This window comes from Eutrigla gurnardus (genome assembly GCF_963514095.1).
Source record: "Eutrigla gurnardus genome assembly, chromosome: 6".
Lineage (NCBI taxonomy): Eukaryota > Metazoa > Chordata > Actinopteri > Perciformes > Triglidae > Eutrigla > Eutrigla gurnardus.
In genome coordinates, this window is record NC_139920.1 from 15,604,571 (window position 1) to 15,618,346 (window position 13,776).

General features: G+C 41.0%; 1 protein-coding gene and 1 long non-coding RNA gene across 5 annotated transcripts; one reads left to right on the plus strand and one right to left on the minus strand.

The window, feature by feature from the left end:
• Positions 1-3,060: 3,060 nt before the first annotated feature.
• LOC311014649 lies at positions 3,061-5,391 on the minus strand. Its single transcript, XR_014597287.1, has 2 exons — positions 4,566-5,391; positions 3,061-4,346 (listed from the first exon to the last, which is right to left on the minus strand). It is a non-coding gene; the product is annotated as an uncharacterized lncRNA (long non-coding RNA).
• Positions 5,392-6,579: 1,188 nt separating this feature from the next.
• Positions 6,580-12,716, plus strand: ak4 (adenylate kinase 4). 4 transcript variants are annotated; one of them, XM_084010945.1, is made up of 6 exons: positions 6,580-7,216; positions 7,878-7,997; positions 8,913-9,085; positions 9,481-9,603; positions 10,297-10,459; positions 11,205-12,716. In XM_084010945.1, the coding sequence occupies exons 1-5, from the start codon at positions 7,075-7,077 to the stop codon at positions 10,432-10,434; spliced, it is 696 nt and encodes a 231-aa protein (XP_083867071.1). In that variant the 5' UTR covers positions 6,580-7,074; the 3' UTR covers positions 10,435-10,459; positions 11,205-12,716. The 4 variants fall into 4 exon arrangements, with proteins under 4 accessions (XP_083867071.1, XP_083867070.1, XP_083867073.1 ...); XM_084010947.1 differs by having other exon boundaries at positions 6,585-7,216; positions 9,481-9,599; XM_084010944.1 differs by having other exon boundaries at positions 10,297-12,716.
• The last annotated feature ends 1,060 nt before the right edge of the window (positions 12,717-13,776 follow it).

The window sequence follows — 13,776 nt, forward strand, 5'->3', positions numbered from 1 at the left end:
TGATGATGGCAGATAGGCTACCATACAAGGTGTCACTTCATGTATCTGTACCATCTATATGTCCATTGTAATAATCATTCTTCTTCTTCTTTAAAGTAATTTACTCAAGTAAAAACTTGCGTATTTCCATTTTATGCAACTTTATGCTTCATTAAGTTGCTTCATTCATCTTTGCCATTCTGTAGGCAGACATGTAGGCAGTTCCTTCTAGGTTTTTGCTTGAGCTGTCTTAAACATTTTTTATGATTGTTTTTCTAAAACCTGAGAACATATAGTCATAGCCTGTGCTCTCAATAACACTACATGGTCCCTATCTCTTGTAAATTTGCATAACTGCCCTTTTGGATGTAGTTGTTTACTGGAAACTGTGTGAGAGCTTTCCAGGGGTAAAGCACTGCCAATATATAGTGTAGTGTAGTGTTTATGTATGCGACACTTTGTGTGTTGCAAGATTCTGTTGCATGTCATAATGTTTTGTAATACAACAGCTTCTGCTTTTAAAGGGACATTTTAACAAAGAGAAAATCAAGAGTCTTAGGCAAAGGAAGGAAGGAAGTTTGTGAAAATACATGAGTGATTCTCTCCTTAAAACTAGGAGTCAGCAGACCTATGGGTGATGTCACCACACAACACATAATGGAGTTTCCCCTCATATTCCATCAAACAGTGCATAAGTTAACAAATATATTTTATAAACATAAGAAGACACTACACTGTATTTGTATGCAGCTATATTTACATTTTAAAGTGTTTAGTAATGTACAGTATTTGTCAGCACTAAGTTATCCTACTAACAATAGTTTTAAAGGTCCCATATTATGAAAAACAGGTTTTCTGGTCTTTTCACCTATAGACTGGTCCTCCCTCTCGCTGTTCAGATGCAGCTCCTGTTGTTACATAACGAAAGGACTTATTTGCATAGGTGATAGGCGATATCCGAGAGGGGGCGTTTGTGACGCTGGGTGATCTGGCTGGTGCGCCGTGAATAAATCCCGGTGCGAGTGAAGCTGGAGACAATCCTCCCTCTATCTCATGCGCTCTGGTGCGTCTTCTGCTGCCTCGGAATGGAACCCGGGGGCGCGTGTCCAACAGAGCACCGTGCACAATGGTCCGGGTCTGGTCTCCGTGTTAGCTTGTATGTGTGTGCTAACCACTTCACATCGGGCTGCTTAAGTAACGAGGGTCAGTACAAAGCTGGCTTTGCCTCGACACTGACCCTCATAAAAGGATCTGCCCCAACCATACGGGACCCAGCAACTTCACCTGAGCCACATAGCGATACATCCACGTAAACATTGGCGTATGCTACTGCTAGCATAAGCGGCATCGTCTCCGTGGCTCTCCACGTAGGCATGACAGACGGAGCTCATTAGCATTTAAAGGTGCAGGTACAGAAACAGCCTGTTCTCAGGAGTGCTCAGCAGAGCTCATTTGAGCAACTTTTAGACAGCTGAAATTCAGGACCATGGATGGGTTTGGGGCAATGCATTTCGAAATCAGTGTTGTTGGACCTCTGACAGCTGTGTGGAATCGATGAAAAACAGTATAATATGGGATCTTTAAATTATTGTCATTCTTTATCAACAGTTCTTCTTGAGCTGTTGGTGGACATCAGCACAAAATAGCATCAGTGCAGCATTGATCAATATCAAAGAGCTATTGTTGCAACAGGTTAGGTAATACAGGGATTTGTGAGAGGGGGAAATCAAAAGAAGACTTTTCTTCCTGCAATGAAAGACCTAGGATGTGAATGTTTTTGTAAGACAAAAAGCTGGATGGTTAGGGACTTCCCATGCCACATTCCAGTAAACAGTGCTTTGCATTAAAGGAAGTATGACAGAGATAATTATGACCATCAGTGGCAGGTAGTCTTGATGTTAATTGTACAGTAGTCGGGTGCGTTATCATGACATTTAGTGGGTTTGAATGTCGGATCTTGCTTAGACTCACTTTACTTGTCATGTTTTATGATAATAAAAAAATAAAAAAAATACCACGCTCTATCTAGCTATCACACATTGAGTCAGAAAAACACATGTGAGTGAAGGCGAGTTGAGCAGATTGAGGTTAGAGTGAGACAAAAACAAAATATGTATCATGACTGTGGGGATTTCCACGGTAGCTACAGTATGTACCCTTTGAGTGAAACATTGTAATGACAGGTGCAGTGATGACCTGTGAGATATCAGACATGACTCAAACTGTGCATGAAATATTCAAAACATGGTTCTGACAAAAAAGCATGATTCATTTCAGCTTATTGACATCACAGATCAAAGTACAAACTTGTACTTTGATCTGTGATGTCAAACATGTTTGTTTTGATGTCTGATATATTAATCACATTGAAAATTACCTAAAACAACAGTGACAATTGTACTCAAATACAGACTGCTGTCACTGATGTGAATCATACATAAGTGTCTCAGATCATGTTTATCCGTTCTGCTTTATTGGGGATTAAAGTAATTGGTTCTTAGCAAAAAGAGCTTATTTAGTGTTATCAAAACTGGATCAGTAAAAGTCTTACATCATGTTTAACATGAATCATGACAAACAAGCACTATTTGCTTTCACGACTTTTCCACCGACATTCATTTTTAGGGTTTTGGGAACAGTGAGGCGGACCTTTGTTATTCACTTCACAAAGCACAAAATCAGATCTTTAGCTCCCTCTGTTGACAACAACGTGGAAGAACCATTCTGTAATTTCCGTTTCAGCCTGCAGACCAGTGCTCCCAGTGAGGGACGGCTCGGTGTAGAGCTAATAGTTAAGTCAGGAAAAACAACTTGAAGAACTAATGGTGATATTTATGAGGCGATATATTTCAATGCATCAGCATTAGAGTAATCATATAATAATAAAGAAGGCACACTACAGAGGAAATTAAGTTTGCATGATGTACATTAGTTTTAATGCTAAATGGAATTCACTAGCAATGCAATTGAGAAAAGTGTCAGAACAATGTAATCAATCTCTCAATACTTTTATCCCAGTAGCCTTTGTACAGTGTACAGTGTTCAGTGTAACAAGCAGATTTGAATAAAAGAACGTACATGTTTGAATATAAGAAATGCCACTTTATTTCTTTTTGTAAAGCAGAAGTTAAAGCAGTGAAGATAACAATATACATGTTTGGAGTTTAATGCTTTTTATACTTTTATAAACATTACAGCCTTATGTATTTGGCATTGGGCATGTCACAGTCTACTAACAGATTCAATTTGTCAATAAAAATACAGAGACTTTTTGGATACCCCGTTAAAATAAAACAAATAATGTTTTTTTGTGAACATACTCACACTTATCCACCTTCTCTTTGTCTTCTCCGGCTCGTTAACCGAACATTCTTTGATGGACTCGTGTCAAGTTGGCAGCCATCCTTCAGTTATCACAGTACTGTACCTTCGATGGGGACAGCATCAGCACTGTGATAACTGAACCAGGGCAGCCTGACAAATCTAGCAGGTTGGGGCTTTGCTCCATTCATCATCAACAGGTGGAAATACAACAAGATCTATAACAAAGCACGTTACATGGAACTCCAGCATTTGATTGCTTTACACTTACATCATTTCAAGTAACATACAGTAACTAATACTTTATAACAGATTAATCAACACACATGACCTAACAATCCTTCATTTGAATACATACATTTTATTTTTATGAATATACTTTCCACAAATGTACATCAGCACAAAGTCTTTATGAAAGATTCTGTAACATTTTGGGGAAATATGATAAGACCACAATAACCCCAGCAACATCACTATGGAAACAGGTACAAACTATTAATTGTATTTCATTGTTTGATTAGTGGAACAGAAATAAACCAGCCCTTATTATACAGGCTCATAGAATCCAGGTTTCCTTTCCTACTGTTTATATCAAGAAAGTTGCCAGAAGAGAGGAGGAAGCTCGCCTCATGTATTTTATCATGTTTGCTTCTTTTTGCAATCTCTTTCCATATTAAAATATTCGGTTTTCTATTATTTCCATTGGTTTCCAAATCTACTGTTGCACAGAGGGCTCGTTAATGTTTCATCTCAGTTACGGGTACAAAGACTACTCCCCCCCCCCCCCCCCCCCCCCAACCTCTTTCCTGCTAGGACTTGACAAACTACTGTATATTATTCATACTAACCACAAGGCCGAGTGACGTCAGACTTGTTATGATTCTCCTCGCGGGCTCCGCCCCCCTCCCCACCCTCGGCGCGAGGAGGCAGCCTCTCGAGCAGTCCGGTGGCGTCTCTGTCCGACGTAGCGGCTCCTCCCCCTCCTCCTCGCCAGTCCGCCCGCTGCACTTCATGAAAACAACTCCATTAACCCCGCCGTGGAGATACTTGCCAAAAAAATAAACCAAAAAAATGGTGGCGTCGGTAAAGAACAAACACATGTGCAAACAACAAGTAAAACGCTGCGGAGGACAAAACAGGCCCGCAAATGCTGAATCCGTTTGTTGTAATCGGTGACTGGCAAGAGACGCTGTGGAGAAAGCGCGTCCATGTTACATAAACCCCTCAATGTAAATAAGCGGGGTTTGCCGAAATAACCTACTCACCGTGAACCGAGGCGGATAAACGGCTCCCAGGCTGCGAGGGGACGAGCACTAACAGCTCGGCAGCAGAAATAGGCAGCTTGTTGCTGTTTTCCTATGATATGAACAAAAAGTTGCCCGAATTGAAACAACGCCGTTGTTGATGTCATCACACGATAAACCGCGTACCTGCGTTGATTGACGCCTTTGAAAACGCAACTACGTGCGGAATATAAAGTGTTCGTATTGAATATTGTGCAGCCAAACGTTAACGCCCAGACTCGCATACACACCCCTTTTTCTGCTCCGAAAACAAACAGCATGCTGTAGGATTCAAATATAATAGCATTTTTTTTTCTTCGTCGCACTCAGTCCCGCTTCAACACGCAACAAATATCCAGCTCACCTACCTTCGGTTTTCCCCGTCGATCCCCCGTGTTTACATGAATATTTTTAATGACGCAGCAAGACCACACAGCGCAACGTGATTGTCGCCATTTTTTGTTGTTATTGAATTCTCCAAAAAGCCACGTGACAAAAAAAAAAAAAGAAAAGAAAAAATAAGGATCGTCAAATTAAAAGTAGGCTTCCGGGTGTCGAGATGGAAAACTACTTTTCGTCGAGGCTGAAACAGGTTAATCTTCCGAGTAGTTGGCCTGCGTGGAGTAGTCCGGTTACTCTCTGCCTGGCAGACTGGAGGCTGTGCGCATTAACTGACAGCTCCGGGACGCTGCCGCCGCTCTGTGGCTCGCAACAAGTAGGCTACGCTCGCTAGATTCCGCCCGTCCGCAAATGTTGCGCGCAGTGACAGGGACTCATGTGCTTTTCTGCGGCCGCTGCCAGAAGTGCGCACCCCCCCCCCCCCCCCCCCCCCCCAAAAAAAAAACAAAAATGAAAAATAACAACCATGTGAACTATAATGAATAAGGAAAGACTAAAAAAATGTCAGAGAACAACACGTGGTGGAATCCAACAGCCCGAGACACATACATTGTATATTATATGCAAGTCTAGAAATCTCTACTTTTCTTGTAACTCGAAAAACGTAGGGATATATTTATATATATATATATATATATATATATATATATATATATATATATATATATATATATATATATATATATATATATACAGTATATATATGTTGCATTGACTGGGATGCACACGCCCCGTGCTGGCTTGGAATTAGTTCGTGGCATGACAGCTTGTCTGCATCACGTCTTTATAACAAGCCTCAACAAAGACCGAAGGTGTGATAACATGATGCCTCATTGACGGTTGCAGATCAGACAAACAATAAGATAGATTTGGTGCATTAGTTGTGAGTTCTGATTTCAAGATAACAAAGCAACCTATAGTCAACATATCTTTCACCCTTGCATGCAAGCCGCAACTGTAGTCTGTCTCCTTCTCTCCCAAATATGTGAGTTTATGTTTAAGTTTATGTTGTATGTATGAAGGAAAACACCCTGTTTGTTTTACTTATGAGATAGATAGATGTGAACGTGAAACTGCTATGTTTATTCCTGCCAGTAGAATATACTTGTACAATGTACATATTCTGATGATCACTACCTGTTCCCCTGCTTATATTATTTGTATTAAATTATCTATATTATTCTCTTACATATCACTATATGCTTATTCAGCTTGCATGCATTGTATGCAACTGTGCTTTGACAACACATTTCAAATGTCATGCCAATAAAGACATTATAGACAGAAAGACAGACAGACAGAGAGACAGAGAGACCGACAGATAGATAGATAGATAGATAGATAGATAGATAGATAGATAGATAGATAGATAGATAGATAGATAGATAGATAGATAGATAGATAGATAGATAGATAGATAGATAGATAGATAGATAGATAGATAGATAGATAGATAGATAGATAGATAGATAGCTGTTGTTGTGACATGCATTTTCTTGGGAAATACAATCAGCCATAGTTTCGACCCTCATAAGGAGAACTCGTGACTTAAAGTAACAGGCGGCAGTTGTTGTTGTGCGTCCCTTGCGCATAAAAACTACAGTAACCAGTTTACCCCGCAACGTTCGTGCGAGTCAGTCATCCGCATTTTTTCCGGATGATGTGTGCAGAAAAATAGGGCGTTGTGGAGGCTCTCTCATTCATTCGCAGAGAAGAGTATCTTTCCGTGAAGACGTAGACGGATGTAATGTATCCTTAAAAGACCCAGGCGAGGAAAAAAAAAAAAAAAAAGAGGAAAAAGGCGTTTTGACTTGATCGAGTCCGGGAGCAGGATAGCCCCCAATGCACGCAGAGAGTGCGCTCTGCCTGACGAGTCGTAGACCCAGAGTTGAGCTGACATTTAAATTGCTGAGACACATTTAGTAGCTTTGGACCACTTTAATCGCTCACGCGCGCAACTGATCGGGGGTTTAATTGAGAAGTCATTCACTTCCTTCTTTCGCACACAAAGAGGAACCCTAACATCTGAGCGTGCCAGACGTTTTTTTGTTTTTGTTATTTTTTACAGTTGCGTTCGAGCCGAGGGGAAGACATGGCCAAGTTATTCCGAGCCGCTATCATGGGTCCGCCAGGATCGGGGAAAGGAACCATATCCAAGAGGATTGCGCAAAGCTTTGGCCTGCAATATCTGTCCAGTGGCCACTACCTCCGAGAGAGCATAGCGGCAAACACAGGTAGGATATTATATCTGCGCGCATACTGGAAGCTTTCAGCAGGAAATCAGCTGCGTATCAGAATATTGTGAGTGAGTTGTTTTCTAGAAGTTGATTTGACAGTAAACATTCCCATTTTCAAACCAAGCTGTAAAACACGGCACATTGAGATGACCGCAAACTTTTGCGCAGAGACTCAACTTGCAGAAGTGTCGCTTTCAAGGATTTTTTGAAAAAATATTACAATACTTCCCCAAACTTACATCTTAAACCACTGTTTGTGATTCGTTAAACTTCCTCATTATAGGGCACCAACTGGAATTAATTCAATACATTTGCCAAACCCATGCCCTGCTAATCATAGCTGGGGTTCAGTTCAGGCCATAATTAAAAACATGTGTGCCTGCTTGCCTTTACTGAAACTCTTCAGTAAAATTGTGACTTGCTCAGGGCAAATGTTAGCTTTTAAAACCAGTTTGAGAATTTATGAGTACGGTAGATTTGCATGTTGTTTAATGAGTCAACAGCAAGTCCAGTATTTTCAGTGTTCAATGACTAAGGGATTATAGGCGAGGTTACAGGCAGGAGTTTGCAATGAGTGTTTAAACCATTTACTATCTCTGGTGGTCATTTTGGAGGCAGGACGCTGACCTTCACCTTTCTGTTGTGTGTTATGTGTCAGAGGCAGGTGTGCTGGTGAGGAGCTATGTAGAAAGAAGCATGCTGGTACCTGACCATGTGATGACCAGACTGATGCTGCCCAGACTGGAACAGCTGATCGGCCACAGCTGGCTGTTGGATGGTATGAAATGGTTTTTATACGACCAGAGGACTTGGTCTGTACTTCTGCCCATATGGAGCACCAACTTTCTCTGACAGCGGCCTCCATCTCCATCTCTCCAGAGAGGGTTGTTTCTGAAAACAAAATAGTCCGACTTCATGGGCAACAGTGCATAGCAGCATATGAGCTACTCAGCCCATAATTGTGTATTTTTTAAAAGTTAAATATTATCCACTATCTCCAAGAGCGATGCCAAACATTGATGAAGCACACTTGTTATTGTTACACATGGGGGAAACCTTGATACATGATCAGTAAACATAATACTTTTTTTCTAGCGAGCGATAAGAGCAAACAAATCAAGGTCTCGCACACGCATGCATGCACACGCGCACGCACGCACGCACACACACACACACACACACACACACGCGCACGCACGCACACACACACACACACACACACACACACACACACACACACAGAGCTCCAGATGGGAAGCATGCTATTGTGTGTCTTGTCTCCTGTGTCCTTGTCAATCATTCCTCGATGCATGTTAGCACTGAACTCAAAGCATCGCTGTGCCTCAGTGCAGCCCTCGCAGAGCTGCTAGCACGACCCTTATCTTATTATAACTGCTGGTGGTTTAAACAGGTCGTGTAACTCTGACTGTTGTTTCTTTAGGGAGTTGATTTGCATGTAAACAAACTTGTTATGATGTCAAACTGGAAACAGCTTGTGTCCATGTTTACTTGCGGTCAGCTTAGCAAACATTGAAACCGGAAATAAAAAGTGTGAAATTGCCTAATATTATAATAATAATGTTGTATTTATGTACAGTATGTTTTCTTGGTGTAATTGACTCCCACTGTAAACCATGACTTAGAAAATACACACGCACCAAAATGCCTCCTTCTCCCTCTGCCTTCTGTCCAGGTTTCCCCCGGACACTATCGCAGGCCCAGGCCCTGAACAATTTGTGCCAGCTGGACTTGGTCATCAGCCTCAACATCCCCTATGAGACTATTAGGGAGAGACTGAGCGACCGCTGGATCCATTCATCCAGTGGCCGAGTCTACAACATGGGCTTCAACCCGCCACGAGTGCAGGTCTGAGTCCCAAAGTGTTTGTTTTTTTCTCACAAGAGTTGTGTGTTTTGAGGCTGGTAGTAGGGGTGGACGCTTGTCAAAATGAGGGTTTGGAACCAGATGAAGGACAATCTCCTAATTCACTACCCCTCCATCCTGCACAAACAACACTCCTGCTGCCCTTTAGTTCACGTCACAAGGTCTTTGTCCTCACACTGACTTTATTGTCTATTTCTTAGTCTTTCTTATCTGCAATCTAACATCAAAACGTTTACAATAAACATACAGGAGGAGTATGAAAAACATACATGATGAATAAACATTTTTATTTTACTGTGCATTCTAATGCTATAGATTTCACTGCATTCCTTGAGTTTGCCTGTGTTGTGTGTGTGACCTTGTGTTGGATTCCCCAGGGTAAGGATGATGTCACTGGGGAGCCACTGATTCAGCACGATGATGACAAACCAGAAGCTCTGATGGCCCGGCTGAGACACTACAAAGATGTGGCCAAACCTGTCATAGACTTATACAAGTCAGTAGAAACGCCCCATTCATGGGAAAGTCTTCACTCAGTGTTTTCCTACAGGCAGCCGGAAGTGTCACCTCTTGTCACCATATCGGACTCAAACGTTATTCAGATAGATAATCTAGCAGATAAGTGATCTTTTAGTTTTGGATTGCAAAGTATCATAGCAACATTATTATAACGAAATAGTAAGATTTTGACCTTGAAAAGGTCATTTAAGGAATTTATGAAAGGGATCGTATGAATTTGGTAGTTAAATGCATTAGACCCACTTTTATTCAGCAGTCACCTTAGATGGGTTTGTTTGGTGATCAATGGTTTATTATTTCATAACTTAAAATCAAACAAAACAATGAGTTCGATAAGTTAGATAAAGCCGTTGTGCAGCCAGAAGGAGTGAGTCAGTGTCAGTGACTCACTGAGAGAGTTAGTTAGAAATGAGTTTACCAGATCTCTGCAGCCTGCTGCGCATCTGCTTGAGACCTGCAGCTCGAAAGCTACGCCTCAATCTCAGACCAAACTGTGAGCATTTGAGTTGCATTGTGGGTAATGCACTGTTGGTCCAAGAATAAGTGAAATCTTCCATAAGGCTGAAAATAGGAGTGCAATGCTAAATATGCATGGTTGTCTTTAAAAATGCAAAGACTGAAAAGCTTCCTTCTAATTTGTTAATTGTTTAGTTGTTTCTTATTTCTTTGGTCAGATCACAAGGAGTCCTGCACTCGTTCTCTGGTACAGAGACGGACCGGATATGGCCTTATATCAACAACCTCCTCAGCACCAAGATGCACACACAGCCATCAGATTCCTTCCAAACCCAGATGCCCTGAATCTTGAGTGAAGACATCGAGATGCAGCCGGAGGAAGTGGGTGATGTTTCCACACGCTGGCCTCGGCTTTCAGTTGCCTTGATACTATAGTGAAGCTTAGATGGACGGATAAGGCCACTGATCAAAACTGTAGTCATCCAACATGTTTGTGATTCAGTCACTAGGTGTTTTTTTTCGAATGAATGGTTTTATGTAAATATTTCTCGAACCTTAATTGATTTAGCGGATTTCTGCATTATTATAGTGAAATGGTTCCAATTCCAACACATTGGATTGAGGAATCTGTGATTAAACTAACAAGAATCAATATTTTATCACTACAACAGAGGGGTTACAGAATATTAAACATAAAAAGGCAACATTCATTTTCACTCCAATATTAAATATGTGATACCAAACTGATAACAAAAGGAAATCAAAATGAAAATATGCTTGAAATAGTCTGTTATCTTCACAGATGATTAATTACACATTAAATTTGGATTGAAAATTGATTGAATTTGATTGTTATAATGAAGTAAACAATATCATGCTGTTGCCTCTATGATTATAGAAACTGAGAAGATGCAGTATTCACTGAGCTGAACGCGCACACACACACACACACACAGACACACACGCACACACACACACGCACACACACACACGCACTACATACATGCACACAAAATCATGTCTTATGAGATTCTGTCTCACCACAGCCTTAACGTATATGTTTACTGAGGCCAAACCTGACATGTCAAAATTAATCAGACATTATTTGTATTTCTTTTCTGAAAAGGTTGTGTAAGCCGGAGCGTTGTGCAGCCATCCCGCAGAAACAGTTTCAAGTGCTTCTAGATGATATCAATCACCATGTGCTCTGTATAAAATGGTGTATAATAGGCTGCACAGTATTTAGGAAGCCTTCACAGTCACTCTACAGCCACTCTGGATGGGATGAAGACCAATGAACAGATCATAGAGTGCCTTCAATGCTGTTACATTCCCTTATTATATGGTTTGCTTGAGATTGTAATCAAAATGTCACTGACAATTGTTCAAATGTAATGTTTTGCAGTGTTTGTTCAACTTTAAAGTGATGGTTCGGAGTGAAATGCACCCTAGGTCATTTCCACCATGATAATCCAGCCAAATACCCCCTCAGAAGCATTTTTAGCGATGGTCAACATTAGTCAAGATAGGGCTATCAGCCGAATGGCTTAGTACTGGCGCTATGGTACATTATGTATATCTCGTAAATTACCCCACTGATAATGCATGGAATGTTACGAAACTTCTGCAGTAGTACACATAGGGTCTGTACTCACAAAACGAGGCATTTGAAAGTTTGTACGTACACCAGTTTATTTATCATTTATTTAAAAGAAAACTTGCCTGATAGCTTCCATCCTCGGCTGCTAACGCTACCGCAGCGTAGACGCCACTTCCGTGTTTACCCAGCCGATGCCGTCACGTGAGCTTCACGCGAGAGTATGAAAAAGTTTCGCTGAATTTTTATAAATGTGTTGACCTGATAATAAAAGCATTTATACAAATTCAGCGAAACTTTTTCATACTATCGCATGCAACTCACGTGACAGCAAGAGCTGGGTAAACATGGAAGTGGCGTCGACGCAGCGGTAGCATAGCAGCCGAGGATAGAAGCTATCAGGCAAGTGTTCTTTTACATAAACTCCTGGTGCACGCTTTCAAATGCCTCGTTTTGTGAGTACAGACCCTATGTGTACTACTGCAGAAGTTTGGTAACATTCCATGCATTATTAGTGGGTAATTTACGAGATATACATAATGTACCGTTCGTGCTAGTACTAAGCCATTCTGCTGATAGCCCTATCTTGACCAATGTTGACCATCGCTAAAAATGCTACTGAGGGGGTGTTTGGCTGGATGTCGTGGTAGAAATTACCCATTTCACTCCGAACCATCACTTTAAGATATTGCTGGGTAAAGGAAAGTAATAGGTGATTTTGATGATTCACAAGCTTGTAAAGGTTTTATTTCTCAGATCGAGTGTATGTATGTATAAATGCATTTTTTTGCTTTGTTTTGAGATGGCAGACCAAAGATATGGAGTAAGAAAAACAGACTCATTTGGTTTCATGTTGGGGGAGCACAATATGCCAGTCTGTGTTGTCGAAGGGAGGGGAGTGGTTTGTGAATGTATTTAGTTGCACAGGACCACACCCATTTCTGTTTTGTAACACCAGTATTGTGGGACTTTTCTTCCTTATGTTTAAACCATGCTATCCAAACATGTTACATTCAGAGAACAATAAAACTATTTTCTCAAGTCTGCATTCATGTCTTTGTATGTATAGGCTACTTAACCCTGCACTGCAAAATGTATCTACTGTACATTTACTGTATTTATGTTGCTAGGAGATGTTGGCAAATTAAGACTATGTATAGTTTAAGATTCATAGATGCTTTAAAGGCTTATTTGCAGTCAAAACGTACTGTTAGCAAGAGGGCAGTCTAGGCAAAACTTGAACTTTAAGCATCATACGTTTTTAAATAATTAAAAGGCAAGGTTTTTTTTTTACCCCAGATATGTCAAGTTTCTATTTTTAGTAGCAGTCTGCTTGGCCAATCTTCTTTAATCATGTTTTCATCCATTCTTTCTTTCCAGCACACATAAACATAATAGAAATGCTTTATAATAATCTGAATAAAATCCATCTCTCTCTCTCTCGACTCGTCTTTCCAACCTGTCAGACAGTCAGCACAACAACACTGCAGGCCTACGCAATGCATGCAACAATAACAGGACATAAAAGACAATTAAAGGAGGTTGGTTAGTTCATTTCTTTAAGCTTTGCTCAATTAACGTAAAAGGACCCTGCACAACACAATTCAGAAATTAAGCATGCTTAAATATTCGTGTGAATGACGCATTGTTTGTAGCGAAAACATGCCCAACCAGTGGTAGTTTAATATAACTGCCACTGGATGGCAGCAAACTATGATGCAACAGGCTGAGATTCTCTTCAATCACAACTAAACGAGAGATTAGTTTCCCATAAAATATTAAAATGTTAAAATGAATTAATGAATTGTTGTGATACATGACAATTCATTATACTTGTTTTGATTGTGGGTGCGGTGCCTACTCTACTCTGGAGTTGCCCGCGGTGAGAGGCACCGAGCTGGTGTGGGCTCATAGCTCCCCAGCTCAGCCACCATGTGGTGGAGTTTTCTCCAGTGAACGAGAGGGTCGTTTCCCTGTGCCTTCGGGTCGGGGATAGGTCTCTCACTGTTGTTTCGGCCTACGGGCCAAACGGCAGTGCAGAGTACCCGGCCTTCTTGGAGTCCTTGGAGTCCATTGTTCTACTGGGGGACTTCAGCACTCA

Excerpts from the sequence above, each read along its gene's own strand:
- ak4 (XM_084010944.1), top strand. The coding sequence starts at position 7,075 with ATGGCCAAGTTATTCCGAGCCGCTATCATGGGTCCGCCAGGATCGGGG. Across the intron at positions 7,217-7,877 it reads GAGCATAGCGGCAAACACAG|AGGCAGGTGTGCTGGTGAGG; the intron begins GTAGGATATTAT and ends GTTATGTGTCAG. Across the intron at positions 7,998-8,912 it reads CCACAGCTGGCTGTTGGATG|GTTTCCCCCGGACACTATCG; the intron begins GTATGAAATGGT and ends CCTTCTGTCCAG.